The sequence below is a fragment of the Astatotilapia calliptera genome, chromosome 7 (assembly GCF_900246225.1).
Source record: "Astatotilapia calliptera chromosome 7, fAstCal1.2, whole genome shotgun sequence".
NCBI classification, from domain to species: Eukaryota; Metazoa; Chordata; class Actinopteri; order Cichliformes; family Cichlidae; genus Astatotilapia; species Astatotilapia calliptera.
This window is the reverse complement of record NC_039308.1, coordinates 22665315-22678886: the sequence shown is the minus strand read 5'-3', so window position 1 is coordinate 22678886 and position 13572 is coordinate 22665315. Positions and strand designations below refer to the sequence as shown.

The window sequence follows — 13572 nt, the reverse complement described above, 5'->3', positions numbered from 1 at the left end:
AGGAGACCCTGAGCTAATGGTCAATTTCTCCTGTCATTAAATCTTAAATCAAAGAAATTAAGAAATTTAAAGAGGATTAAAAAGTTTCAGAATGTACAAAGAAAACAAAATCAGAGCAACCTGAACAAAATAAAGCGAGATGCCAGATGTAAATTTTTAGTGTCTGATTTCTTACCCCATCCAATGATGTCAACCTCAGATCCTTCTATAAACTTGTATACATCTGCTCAGTAACCCTGAGAAAGAAAAGCTCCCCTCACTATTTTTTTTGTTTGTTTTTTGAGCAGCATTGTTGGTAATACACATGGCCCCATGATATACCCATAAGATTAAAAGTGTACAGACATGCTCTCTAAAGTAGTTTTCAAATGTGCTTTCAGCTCTGAGCTTTTCTATAGATTAACTAACAAAGATGCAAGCGGGAAAGGAAATCTCCAAAGCAGCTAGATTATAGAGTTTTTAATCTAGATACTTCCTAGTGCACTGGTTTTACCCAGTGTCACAACACAACGGTGTCCTCTCCTAAACAGTTTTCAGTGGGAATGCAGCTGGTGCTAACTACTCCCTACTGCGTGCTAAATGTAAGAAACGACAGCTATGAACAGGAATTGTGAAAACATTTAAAGCTACCCCCAAATCAGTGTAGCTTTAAGCTATATGCTAACACCTGCTGTTTACAAAATCAACTTGCACATACACTCATGTTCAGCAATTATTGCAGTGATCTTTACCTTACAATATAAAGTGTCTAGAGGCCACTGTTGTTGTGATTTGGTGCTTTATAAATAAAACTGAACTAGACTGAAAAACTGAATTTACCATCACAGTTTACTGCAGTGTTTTTAAAATGAGGGATCTAATTTTAAAAGAAATTAAAAAGGGATTCAAGTTGACTATTATTTTTTAATTGACATAAAACAGTCACTCGAAATCATTCAGGACCATTATAGTCAGAAGAATTATAGTATGTGGAAAACCAAGAGCAGCAGCATATAACAAAGCAGGCAGATGACAGATCGTGTTGTCGTGTTGACTAAATAAGACTCGGCATGAAAGGAAGAGCAGGGTCTGAGGTGAGTCACGAAGCTGGCTGGAGATGCGCAATAGTTTTGAGCAGCCTAAACAGCATGTGAGATGGACGTGGGCTGCCATTGGGATCAGCTGACATGAAGAACTGAGGCTGAGGATGATTTCATGGCCTGATCAAACTCTAAGCTCAATTTGTAAAAGTATGTGGACAATTTAATCCACAAAAATCAAATGCAGTGAACAGAAACAGTAACTAAGTAAAGTGTTGCAGTCTTGCAGTCTGTTTTCAGCCTCTCATGCAGTATTATAGTTGTTGATCATAATATTTTTTGTTGGGGAGTTAAGCAGCTCAAAGCTGAATATTGTGTGTATGTCTGAAAAAAAACGTTGTGCACAAAGATCCACTGATGCTGACGTCTGTGTGGTTGAAGTCACAGAAATGGACGTGGAGCGTGGCTTCTATCAGCTGGTGGAGGTCCAGGACCACGTTCACTACATCTTTGCTTTCGTTGTTTCTGTGATTGGAACAGTGGGCGTTACCGGGAACGCCTTGGTCATGTATGCCTTTTACTGGTAAGCCACCCTACACATGGAAATGATCATGGGAACAAATATGCTTATCTTTTAGAGCTGCATCTTTGCGGACCTGAAAATAAGTTTGGAATATTTTAATATTTGATACATTTTTTTGTGTTCTATAAAATATGTGTCTTATTTACTTTTCACACGGCACCCTGAGTGTTTTTAAATTGTGGTTACACAAAAAATGTGATGGACGGATGAATTTTCTGCTATTCATTGGGATTTGATGATGCTCATAACATTTCAAATAATTTCAGTGAGCCATTTGAGGTGGCTCTATTCTGAGCCCTGGCTGACTGACCAAGCTCCTCATCCTGTCTGTAAGGGAGAGGCCAGGCAGAGGAAGGTCATTTCTGTCAATTACGTATATCAGGGTGGGATTGTAGATCAACTGGTATATTTAAGTCTTTGCTTTCAGATTTCTCTTGACCACAGCTGCCCAGTACAGCATTCGCATTACTGCAGATGTAGACTGTACCAATCTGTTAGAATTCAGTTCTATTCAATTCACTTTTATTTATGTAGCCTCAATTTCCAACAGCAGTCACATCAAGGTGCTTAATATTGTAAAGCAAAGACCCTAAAATAATATAGACAAACCCCAACAATGATGGGAATCCCCCAGCAGCCTAAATCTATTGCAGCATAACTAAGGGAGGATTCAGTGTCACCTGATCCAGCCCTAACTATAAACTTTGTCAAAAAGGAAAGTTTGAAGCCTAATCTTAAAAGTAATGTGGGAGCTGGTTCAACAGAAGATGGGCCAGAAAACTGAAGGCGCTTCCTGCCATTCTACTTTTAAATATGCTCATTGCACCAGAACCCTACAGACCCTCCTGGAGGCGGTGGATCCACAGGAGGACAAGGCCACAGTGTGCAAATTTTCTCAAGCATCTTCAATCTCCAGTTCTAGCATCCCTGTTTTGAAGTTCACTCAGGCCAGATACTGAGCCTGAAGTACCCTCTGATACGTCCATCTTTATGTGTGTGGGTGTGTGAGCATTAAAAAATATATCTGTGGATGCAGGTTGCAGTGAAAAAAAGACATCGAGATTAAAGTGTTGTTAGATGAGTTATGAGTTAGCCAGTATAACAAATATCTGGGCAGCACAGTGGCGCTTTAGTAACCTTAAAGCAAGTTCTAGATTTGAACCCGTCCAAAGACATGCTTGTCAGGTTTTGATTTTGTGATTACTGTGCAGCTACAGCTATCATTTAAGCACTAGATAACATGTAGCATATAGTCCATTACAATTGTTGTATTTTACTTGAAATAAAGAAGCTGTGGAGAAGTTTTTTAATGTATAAATTTTACTTACTTATAGTCAAAAATCACAAAAATCATGTGGAAAACCTCTGAAATATATACAAGTGGTTGAAATTCTAATGACAAAAGCGAAAATAATATTTTCCATTGAAGAAAAGTTTGTTTTTGTTTGCATATTCTTAGTTTTATAAAGTCAAACTTCTGAATCAGGCAAAATTGTAACTGGTGCATCTCTAGTTATGACAGATAAAATAAAATATAATTACATCCTATTAAGATGTAATGTAGTTAACAATAAAATGTATTAATAATAATAATGCAAGTGACTTTTAACGAATACTTACATGTGGTAACTGATTGATTTAGTCCTTAGGCTGTAACAAGGTAGTCATTAAAAAAATCAATTGTTATTGAAGTTGTGCTAGCATTTCATCTAAAATGTATTTGACACTGTTATTTGGTGTTATTAGTACTTTGTAATTCCTTTGTTGAGTGGGACTATAACATACAAACTATTGGATGAACACTGAATTGACCATGTCTACAAACAACTCCAGGGCAAACAAAAGCTCTCATGATGAACACACAATGAGCACTGTGGTGGAGTAATAATGTCCCTGCTGGTCATGTTACAATGAAGAGTAGTGTGACAGTAAAACTGGTTTGTGGGATACTAATCGCTTTTAATGTGTTTCAGCAACAAGAAGCTGCGGACGCCCCCCAACTTCTTCATCATTAACCTGGCAGTCAGTGACTTCCTCATGGCAATTACACAATCACCCATCTTCTTTGTCAATTCCCTTTACAAGGGTTGGATTTTTGGAGAAACAGGTATTTTCCTACATCCAAGGTTTTGCATATCAGAGGATAATACAAATAATTATATCAGGTCTTAGAATGAGATAAATAGAACCTGACAACAAAATGTGAGCCGACATGAAGAAGCAGTGTGTGAAAGGCTATGATATCCCCGTGACTCAGTAGCTCATGCAACCAACAATAACTTAAAGTAGTAGTTTTCAGTATCAGTGTTTTTCTGTATATCTTTCTGGAGGAATTTTGGCCCACTCTTCTTTACAATGTTGCTTTAGTTCACTGAGGTTTCTGGGCATTTGTTTATGTGCAGCTCTCTTAAGGTCTCACCACAGCATTTCAGGCAGACTGAGGTCTGGGCTTTGACTGGGTCATGGGAACTCCTTGATTCTTTTTTAGGCATGCTGCTGTACATTTAATCATTTGCTGATGTGCTCGGGATCATTGTCGGCATGACACAATTTCTGCCAAGCTTTAGCTTCATACTTGACTCTAGAACACTTTGGTTAACAGAGGAGTTCATGGTTGGCTCAGTGAGTGCAAGGTTCCCAGGTCCTGTGGCTGCAAAACAAGCCCAAATCATCACTTCTCCACCACCACAGCTGGTATGAGGATTATGCTAATTTGCTGTGTTTAGCTTTTACTGATCATTGTGACCAAACACTTTGGTCGTGTCTCTCCAAAGGACATTGTTCCACAAGTCTTGCGGTTTGTTCAGATTCAACAGGGGAAGACACACAGACTCGAAACCAGGAGGCTTGTACTGGCAATCCTTCCGAATAAGTCTCGCTTGTTCAGTCTTTTTCTAATTGTATTGTCATGAACTTTAACATTTAATGTTCTAACTGAGGCCTACATAGTTAGAAATGTAGTTCATGAGATATTTGCGAATTCTGCAAGCATTGCATGGCCTAACCTTGGGGCAATGTTGGGTTCTGGGAAGATTGTGGGAAACCTGAATGCTGCAGACCAGCAAATTATCACAAACTTGTGGTTTTATAGAGGTGCTCACATTAGCTGATGAGCAGCTAATCAAGTTCATGTGATTAACAGTGCCTGGCTGATACTTTCCCTTTTAGTTCATATCGAAGCAACAAGGATGTGCTTAGTATTTCACACACTGCATTTTCTGTTTCAGTTCTGCATTTTGGCTTAGTTTCTTATTAAATAAATGATGTCCTTGCAGCTTATATGAGGTTGTATCTAGAGATGGCACGATACCACTTTTTTATGTCCGATACCGATACCGATATCATGAATTTGGATATCTGCCGATACCGATATGAATCCAATATAGTGTGTTTTTTAATCAATAAAACTGTTTTTTAATATCTTGCTGCATTTTGTATAAGTTCATAGTCAAGTTTAAATAAACAACAGCACTAAAGCTATTCTGTTATACCTGTGTGTAAAAAGTACACTGCACCCAAAATATTTCATAGTTCAGCAACACTGATCAATCTAATAAACTTAAACCTGCTCCATCCTTCCTATTCTGGTATTTTAAAGAGTACTTAGCAGAAATATTAAGCAACCTAACTAATAGGGTTGCAAACTACCAGCAAAAAAAAATAAAAAATAGGGAACCACCCTCCACCCTCCACTTTGTGATGCTTAATCGATGTAATCAACTTTAATTTGATGCAGTGTGAAAAAAAAAATGCACAGAAATAAATTATTTTTTCAAGAATAATTAAATAGATTCAACATCTTTCTTCAACAGAATTGCAGACTGCACAGATGGTACTTTCCCAAAGGAAAAAGTACTATAGCTTACTAGGGTATATTAGACTTAACAGTTACTATATACAGTAATGGACTTCTATACATTTTACATCAGATTAAAACTTTGGGTGTAAGATTCAGATAATTATTTATTAAAAGCTAGACATTTTAAATGAGAATAAGAAAGAAAAGTATGTCTTTGTGCCCCCTTTTCCCTGTTAATGCCCTATCGGCCCCCTTGGCTAAACTTTGCTAGATCCGCCCCTGCACAGTTACCAGCGTCAGCTACGTAGAAAAAGATCCTGGAGTAGAAAGTAATATTAAATACATTCTAACAACAGCTGATCAAGCTTAAACGTGCTGCTGTTGTTCAGCCGCTGGTTTCCTCTTTCTGGTGCAAAGTGGGCCAAAAACAAACAAGAGAGACGGAGTCGCGACAGAAAAGCCGATCAACTGATCATTAAGCAGTTTCATGAAGTAGCGGCAGGAGAGAGAGAGAGAGAGAGGGGCACTTGCTCCATATATCAGTTGTTAAGCTTAACGTGGGAATGCTTTACAAACATTCAGAGAGGAACTTACACACTTGCTTTACTTCTCTCTGGGATAACTTCCTCGGAGATGAAATGCTGGTTTGGTAGCGAGACTACAAATACACACAGCCGCTGTATCATGTGACCACACTGCTCCAACGTGCTACGGTTATGAGACGAGTTACGCCATGTCGCAAGTTTTGTGAGGTGCTTTTTTGATATTTAATGGATCGGATTACATTTTTTATTTCTCGCCGATATCCGATCCAGTAATTTAGGTCAGTATCGGACCGATACCGATACGTAATATCGGATCGGTCCATCTCTAGTTGTATCTACCTAATGATAAGGACCAGATTGTATTTATTATGTCCTGATATGTAAAACCTTAGAGTTGTGCTTGTCATTTTACTATGACTGTATAAATAATTTACATTTAATATTAAATATCTTTATCCTTTACACATATTTCTACGTAAACGTTGTTCATATTGTAATCATATTGAAATCTCTTATTGAGCTACATACTATAACTTAATTTTAACTGCTGTAACGAAGACATTTCCCAACCAATGGATAAATAAAGTATGCGCTTTCTTACTTTATACAGCACCTTTTTTTAGTTAGAATCTGTTGATGGTGGAACAGTGTTTAGTGGAGATGTGTTCACCAGTCTAACAGAGAACAAAAATAAATAAATAAATAAATGCGTACTTTTTTCCTTTCCCCCTGCAGGATGTAAAATATATGCCTTCTGTGGTGCTTTATTTGGAATCGCCTCAATGATAAACCTTCTGGCCATCTCTATAGACCGCTATGTTGTTATCACCAAACCTCTGCAGGCATTACAATGGACCTCCGCGAGACGCACTTACCTCATTATTGCCCTCGTGTGGCTATATTCATTAGCCTGGAGCCTCGCACCACTCTTAGGATGGAGTAAGTGACTTAATTTTTCCCTCCTTACCAATTTTTAAGTAAGCGTCTACCTTATCATACTTTTTTTTCTCTTAAGGTTCATATATACCAGAAGGTCTGATGACCTCGTGCACATGGGACTATGTGACCTCCACTCCAGCCAATAAAAGTTACACTTTGATGTTGTGCTGCTTCGTATTCTTCATCCCTCTTGGCATTATATCCTACTGTTACCTCTCCATGTTCCTAGCAATTCGCCAAGCAAGCAGGTACATCTAGATAAATAGATTTATAATATTCAATATTATAAATATTACTTTTTTTCTGAATATGCATAATTTAATATTGTTTTTAGGAAGTCATTTTAATACATGTTTGCTGGAAGTCCCATTCTGGCCGCTTGCATGTAAGCCAGTAAAAAAAGGGGAAAAAATACCTTTTCCAATAAACAGTACTCACCTTTATGGCGGGTACTGCAAGAAGTGATGAAAGTCGGGTTTTTGGATACAACCCAGGGACCAAGCATCAGTTTTTAGTGGACTAAACTCAAGTTTTTAAGTCTGAGGTCATCAGGGCAGGATCATGCATCTCAATGTTTCTGTACATAGTCAATTTGTTCTATAGGACAATTAGTGCAGTTCTACTGCAAGCTCGTGAGACATCTAACTAATAACCTTTCCCTTTGCCTGCCTGGGCTGTAAAGCATTCCAGCACATGCCTGCTTCAGCATAATTTAAAAGGAGATTTGCGGCCATCAACATAATTCAGATCATAGGGTCGGTGCACACTGTAAATGCTCACATGCACCTGGTCAGTTTGGGACTTCAATTTAAACTAAGTGTATGCATGTGCAATGATGTTTAAAAAGGTGGTAAATGTCAAAGTGAGATCCCAGTTTCCCAGTAGATCGCTGTATGTGCTGCTTTTAAAGATCCCCTTACCCACACCTCTGGCCTTCATTTCACCCTCTAAAGTCTTATAATTTGTTACTGACCACAAAATTCTTTGTCTTCTTATAGAGATGTGGAGCAGTTGGGCAATCAAGTGAGAAAGTCAACACTGATCCAACAGCACTCCATCAAAACTGAATGGAAGCTAGCCAAGATTGCTTTTGTGGTCATCATAGTGTTTGTGCTTTCTTGGTCCCCCTATGCATGTGTCACCCTCATAGCATGGGCTGGGTAAATATGATACGTTAGCACTTAATGCTATGATATGTAAAAATAGCTTGGTAGACCCTGGTTTGCAGGGAGTTGCAGGTAGTAGAACACCCTTACTTAAAGCATTTCAAGCTACAGTATAAGTATGATCATCTCTTATCATGTTTCATCTCTGTCCATCAGATATGGAGGCATTCTCAGCCCTTATTCCAAAGCCGTCCCAGCTGTTATAGCCAAGTCATCAGCCATATACAATCCTGTAATCTATGCCATAATTCACTCAAAATACAGGTAACTGTGATCATCTAATTAACTGACAAACTAATCCTGAAATGTAATGGCACAATTTGTTAAAAGATCATGTTTTTTTTTTCAACAGGATCACCCTTGCAGAAAAAGTACCTTGCTTGCACTTCCTAGCCCATGCTCGCAGGAAAGACTGCATATCAGTATCGCTCAGCGAATCCTCCTTAAGGGACTCCGTGCTGAGTAGACAGTCATCAGACTCCAAGCTGCACATAGTTTCCTCCATTACAACAACTGACACGGTGAGTACTGGATGCTGCACTAGTCTTTGAAAGTGAGAAAAATCCTGAGCATGTTAACTGTTTACAGCAGTATACAATTACCGTCCCATTCATATAACGTGGGTTTAGTTAGATATGTCAGTAGTTGTAGTAGTTTTACCATAAGAGCAGTTGCATGTTGTAAATATGCAGATGTAAATTCTTATCTTGATATACATACGTGTCTTGTAGCATGTTTGGAATGATGTGGAGCTGAATCCTATTGATCAGAGTCATACTTTGGGATCCAGCTATTCCCTTGGAACTCTGAGGGATAGAGAGTGTCAGTCATTGACTAAACACACAAAAAGAAAGAAAAGCCGAAGCCAGGAACAGCTAAGGTAGGCCCTAATCATTTGAACTGTTGATTTCCAATTCATATTACTGGCAAGTCAAACGCTTTGAAGATAAAACATGTCTTTCCCACAAAACACTTACATTTATATTTCATTTTAATTCTCAGAGCAAGGTTCAGTGAACAGTTGTGATCACAATCTATTGACTGAGTCAGTTAAAAGACTTCTATTGCATATTGGAAGGAAGAGGAATACGGACAATCTGGAATCAGCCAAAGAAATGTAAAGATGGGTATGATATGAGTTTAGACAAGAAGAAAAAAAAGCACAAAAAATATGAAGTCCTCATCCAGCCACACTTTGGATAAATGTCGAGCAAGAAAAATCCAGTGTAATCTTCACACTCAATTTCAAAGACTGATGTTTGGAGGAAGGCTGTTTTGAGAAAAATAAATGGAGTTACACAAAGCAGACGGAGAGAACTGTGAATTGACTTATGGTTCAGCAACACTAGCGTAAAAATAGGATGTCAACCTTCTTGCAACTAACTTGCAAAACTCAACAGTTACCCAGTAACTGCAAAGCAAAGAAACAATTGCAAGTAGTTACAGTCACTAACTAGTCAACCAGAGGTTGAGTGCTTAACAGTCTTAACCTCTGGGCAACCAGTTTTGACCACAAGGCGATTACACAGGTCACATTGTAGGAGGAACCTGTCTCCAAACAACTGTGGTCTGACTTGAATTGACTGCAATCGTCAAGGTTTGCAAATAACTGCCGTGTCATTTATAAATGCAAACAGATCGCCAACGTGCTGCAATCAAGTCTGTGCTGATGAGCACAACTTGTATGTGATGCGTTTTTTTGCAACAGTGGACACCAACTAAAATGGGTGCCAAATGGTTGTATTCTGGCTATTTTCCAATAACAAAGTTGCAGAGCACCAAAGACATTTTGCAGTTAAATTACAGTCACAATTTTGCAACCATGTTCAGTTAATTAATGTGCGAAGATTTCTTTCAAAAACACTAGCTTGTTAAATGTTAAAGAGATGCACCAATCCAGTGCTTGGATCAGATATTTGTCCGATCACGATTCAAAAAGCTGGAGCAGAAATAAGTGGCACGATTCAATTGATTTGATTTGATTTGATTTGATTCAGTGTTGTACTGCCATAACCATGCCACTACTCAATAGCAGGCCAGAGGTTGCTAGCGGTTGCAGCAACATGTTTTCTTTGTATGTTTGCACTATTTCTTGACAAAATGTGGTCAAGTGAAATACCACAATTGTAGGTCTTTGACATCGTTGCTTTCCCTGTTGGCGTCTCTCTGTCTCTTGCTTTCACATTATATTCAATGTAACACTCGTTGGGTAGCTTTCATTGCAGGCTCAGTCACTTAATATTATCTCAGCCTCTTGCCAGCTCCACTCCACAACTGACACACAAGTGCACAGTTAGAGCAAGAAAATGAGAACCTTGTGCAACTCTGAATAACAGCAGCATATAACAATGCCTCTCACACTAAGCTAAAATAAGACAAGACCATATATGTAAAAACAAACAAACAAACAAACAAAACAAAAAAACTTACTTTGTTTCCCATTGCCATTTAATAAGCTGTTAATATATGCATTACATTACATTTAGAGCCAGGATATATCATTTTAATAAAAAATGTAATAATATTTCTCAATCTCTTTCTCAGAGTGAGTAATACAGCTTGTCAATTTAACATCAGCATCAGATATTTGGTATATTTGGCATCAGTAGATATCCAAAGCCACTGTGCTGGTATTGTATTCAAACTGGGAAAACGCTGGATAGGTGCATAGTTAAGGATCTTCTTTGTCTGCGTGTGTGTGTTTGTGTGTGCGCGTGTATGTGTGTGTGTGTCCGAGGACTTGTTTATTATCGTCTTGTTGTAAGGACGCTGAGAATTCTCTTTTTAAAACAGCACTGAATGAGGAAGCTAATTGTATCCATTTGTTTACATTATAACTAAGGCTACATGTATTTATATGCCTCAGTAAAATATGATCACTGCTGTATTTCATGTAAAAGTCTGTTCTATATTGTATTATTTAGAAGGTTAAATATATTTGTTTATAACGAGTGTTGCTCATCGATGAACTGATTTGATTGCATTAAAGACACTGAATAACAAGAATACATTTTGTATTTGTTGACACGTGCTCTAAGTTTTTGTGATCCCGCAGATTAGGATTTTTACAGCCTAAGACTGGGAAGACAGTGACATGGTTAGTCTGCAACTCAACATTTATCTGAAACAGAAAGCATTCTGATCCAACTTGGATCACAGTCAGATCAAAATGTTTTTGTACCGCTTTTATTCACTGGAAGTATTTTGGGAACTATTTTTATTATGAAGCATTGTGCAAGTCAAAGTATGTGAATTTATGTGCAAAAGACACAACAAACGCACCGTTTTGTCAATACGTGTTCTCGGGCATAGAACTGTCACAATCACTAACATGCATTGAGTCTTTGTTCACATACTTATGTGTGTATTTGCTGCCATAAATAAAGGTTTCCATATGCTCTTTTGCAAATGATTTTCAGTATCTTTATTTTAATCTAAAGCAAAAATACATCCAAAATAAATCAGTTCTACTATTTTACTTTAAAGCGATTTATTACTGAAGAATTTTTCTTTTTCTTTTTGCATATAACAGTCGACACTTTTGTATATAATGCATGAGAGCGAGAGGAAGCAGACATTCAGAGCAGGTAGAAAGGTAATTACTTTTAACAGTTTTCTGCTTCCTCCAGCTGAAAAAAGTAACAACTCCCTGATTCATTCAATTACAGTTAAAGATATAGCGGCGCAGTACACTAGACCTTTTAATCCTCCCAGATATGGCTGACGTGAAGAAATGTAACAGTTAGCGCCCCGGTGTTCAAAAAATTCACACTGCCACAAAAATGACTGATTACAAAATACACTGGATAAAGGTATCACCTGCCCTTTCACCAGGATGCTGGGAAATAAAGGCTACATCCTACATTTATTACATTACTGGACTACTGTCTCAAACTTATCTCCCTAACAGGTTTGTGTCAGTAAATAAATGAGTGGTTTTGTAATTATTGTGTTTTGTGTGATTTTTTTTCCTGTGATGTCATCAGCTGTGTGTTATCCTTAAACTCCTACCCTAAAATCCAAGCATGAGATGACATGCAGTTTCACAGGATGTGAAGATTAAAGCTTTGCCTCTAGAAATGGTAACATAGATGTGTATCTAACCAAATATTACAGTATAAAAATAAAATACTGCAATCTAAATCATATTGTAATCTGTTTCATGCTTATCAAAAGTAAGATTAAGACAATAGGTAATTTTTATTTGTGCTAAAAACGTGAGACACATACAATGATAGACATGCATACTGTAGGCTTGTGAAACAGTAATCGGATCATTGTGGATAACAAAATAAAATACTGGCACACTTCTGTCCTGTCTGAAACTTTAGCTCTGGGTATACTGATACTAACTGCTTAAGGGCCTTTAAGTAACAAACAAGTATAGGTCTAGGCAAATCCCTTCTGCTTTCATTTTCAAATGACATTGCACCCTCTGAAATAGATTTCTACCCTGAGGGCATAAATCACGTGGTATCTTCAGTCAAAGTCCACAGTGCCTGTGGATGTGAAGCATTTTTCTGACCACTAGAGGGCACACTAACACTAAAACCTAAATCACTGCCATATTACAGCAGCCACATGATAACAAAAATCTAATTTATAAATGAGAAAAGGCTTTATTGGTTATACAATCCAAATCAATGCAAAAAGAGGCCTTAAACTCACACAAAGGAATTTGTGTGGGCTTCCTCTGTGAATATTTTACATGTATTTTACATGTATTTTAAATTTTAAACATTAATGCAGTTTTTTTTTTAAATTCCCACCACAAATGCAAAGCAGGGATCAGTGATGTCTCCGCTGATAATTCAAAATGTATTACAGCATGTCTGACCTGCACACTGGTACGCCACACGTTAGTGGAAAACATGATGACATCGCTCAGTGATGCAACAGGGGAAGTCAGTGCCCTGTCAGATGCTTAAATATTTCTTTCATAAGATCATGCAAAAGTATCAGCCTCATACCTTCCAGTAACCACTGACAATCAGCTACTGCTGAATGACTAACTTTCCTTGGCTCAAAAATGCCAGTGAGACTATTTTAACTTCTTCATTTTTGCTGCAGGCCTAAATCTACTGCTGTGCGATACTGCAAAGTTTGGCATTAATCTAATACCAAGTAAATACAGGGGCAGTATTGCTGATACCAATACTGATACAGATACAAAGGCAGTTTATAGGGGAGCTTGTCATGACTTGTGACATGACTCATTTTTCATTTGCAATTCCTGACCACATTTTAATGATCATTTTTTAATATTACACAATAATTAGTTAACACAACAAAACACACCTTTTAGCTTTTCATGTATTTTTTTTTCTCTGTAATGTAAATGTATCTGTCTCCAAAACACTTTGGATCAACTTCTTTTGTTTAAGTGTGTTACAGGCTATACATAAAATAGACATAACGGTAAACACAAAAAGACATTTCACGATGTGAAAGTTTGAGGTCCTTCTTTTTCATTCCTAAAAAGAAAATTAATTTAACACAATTCAACGGGCTACACACATTA

General features: G+C 37.6%; 1 protein-coding gene across 1 annotated transcript; it reads left to right on the top strand.

Annotated features, from left to right (window-relative positions):
* Nucleotides 1-1459: 1459 nt before the first annotated feature.
* opn4xa (opsin 4xa) lies at nt 1460-10949 on the top strand. Its single transcript, XM_026173872.1, has 9 exons — nt 1460-1602; nt 3576-3709; nt 6682-6885; nt 6962-7133; nt 7884-8045; nt 8208-8315; nt 8404-8572; nt 8783-8931; nt 9054-10949. Exons 1-9 carry the CDS (start codon nt 1469-1471, stop codon nt 9076-9078), a joined length of 1257 nt encoding a protein of 418 aa, XP_026029657.1. The 5' UTR covers nt 1460-1468; the 3' UTR covers nt 9079-10949.
* The last annotated feature ends 2623 nt before the right edge of the window (nt 10950-13572 follow it).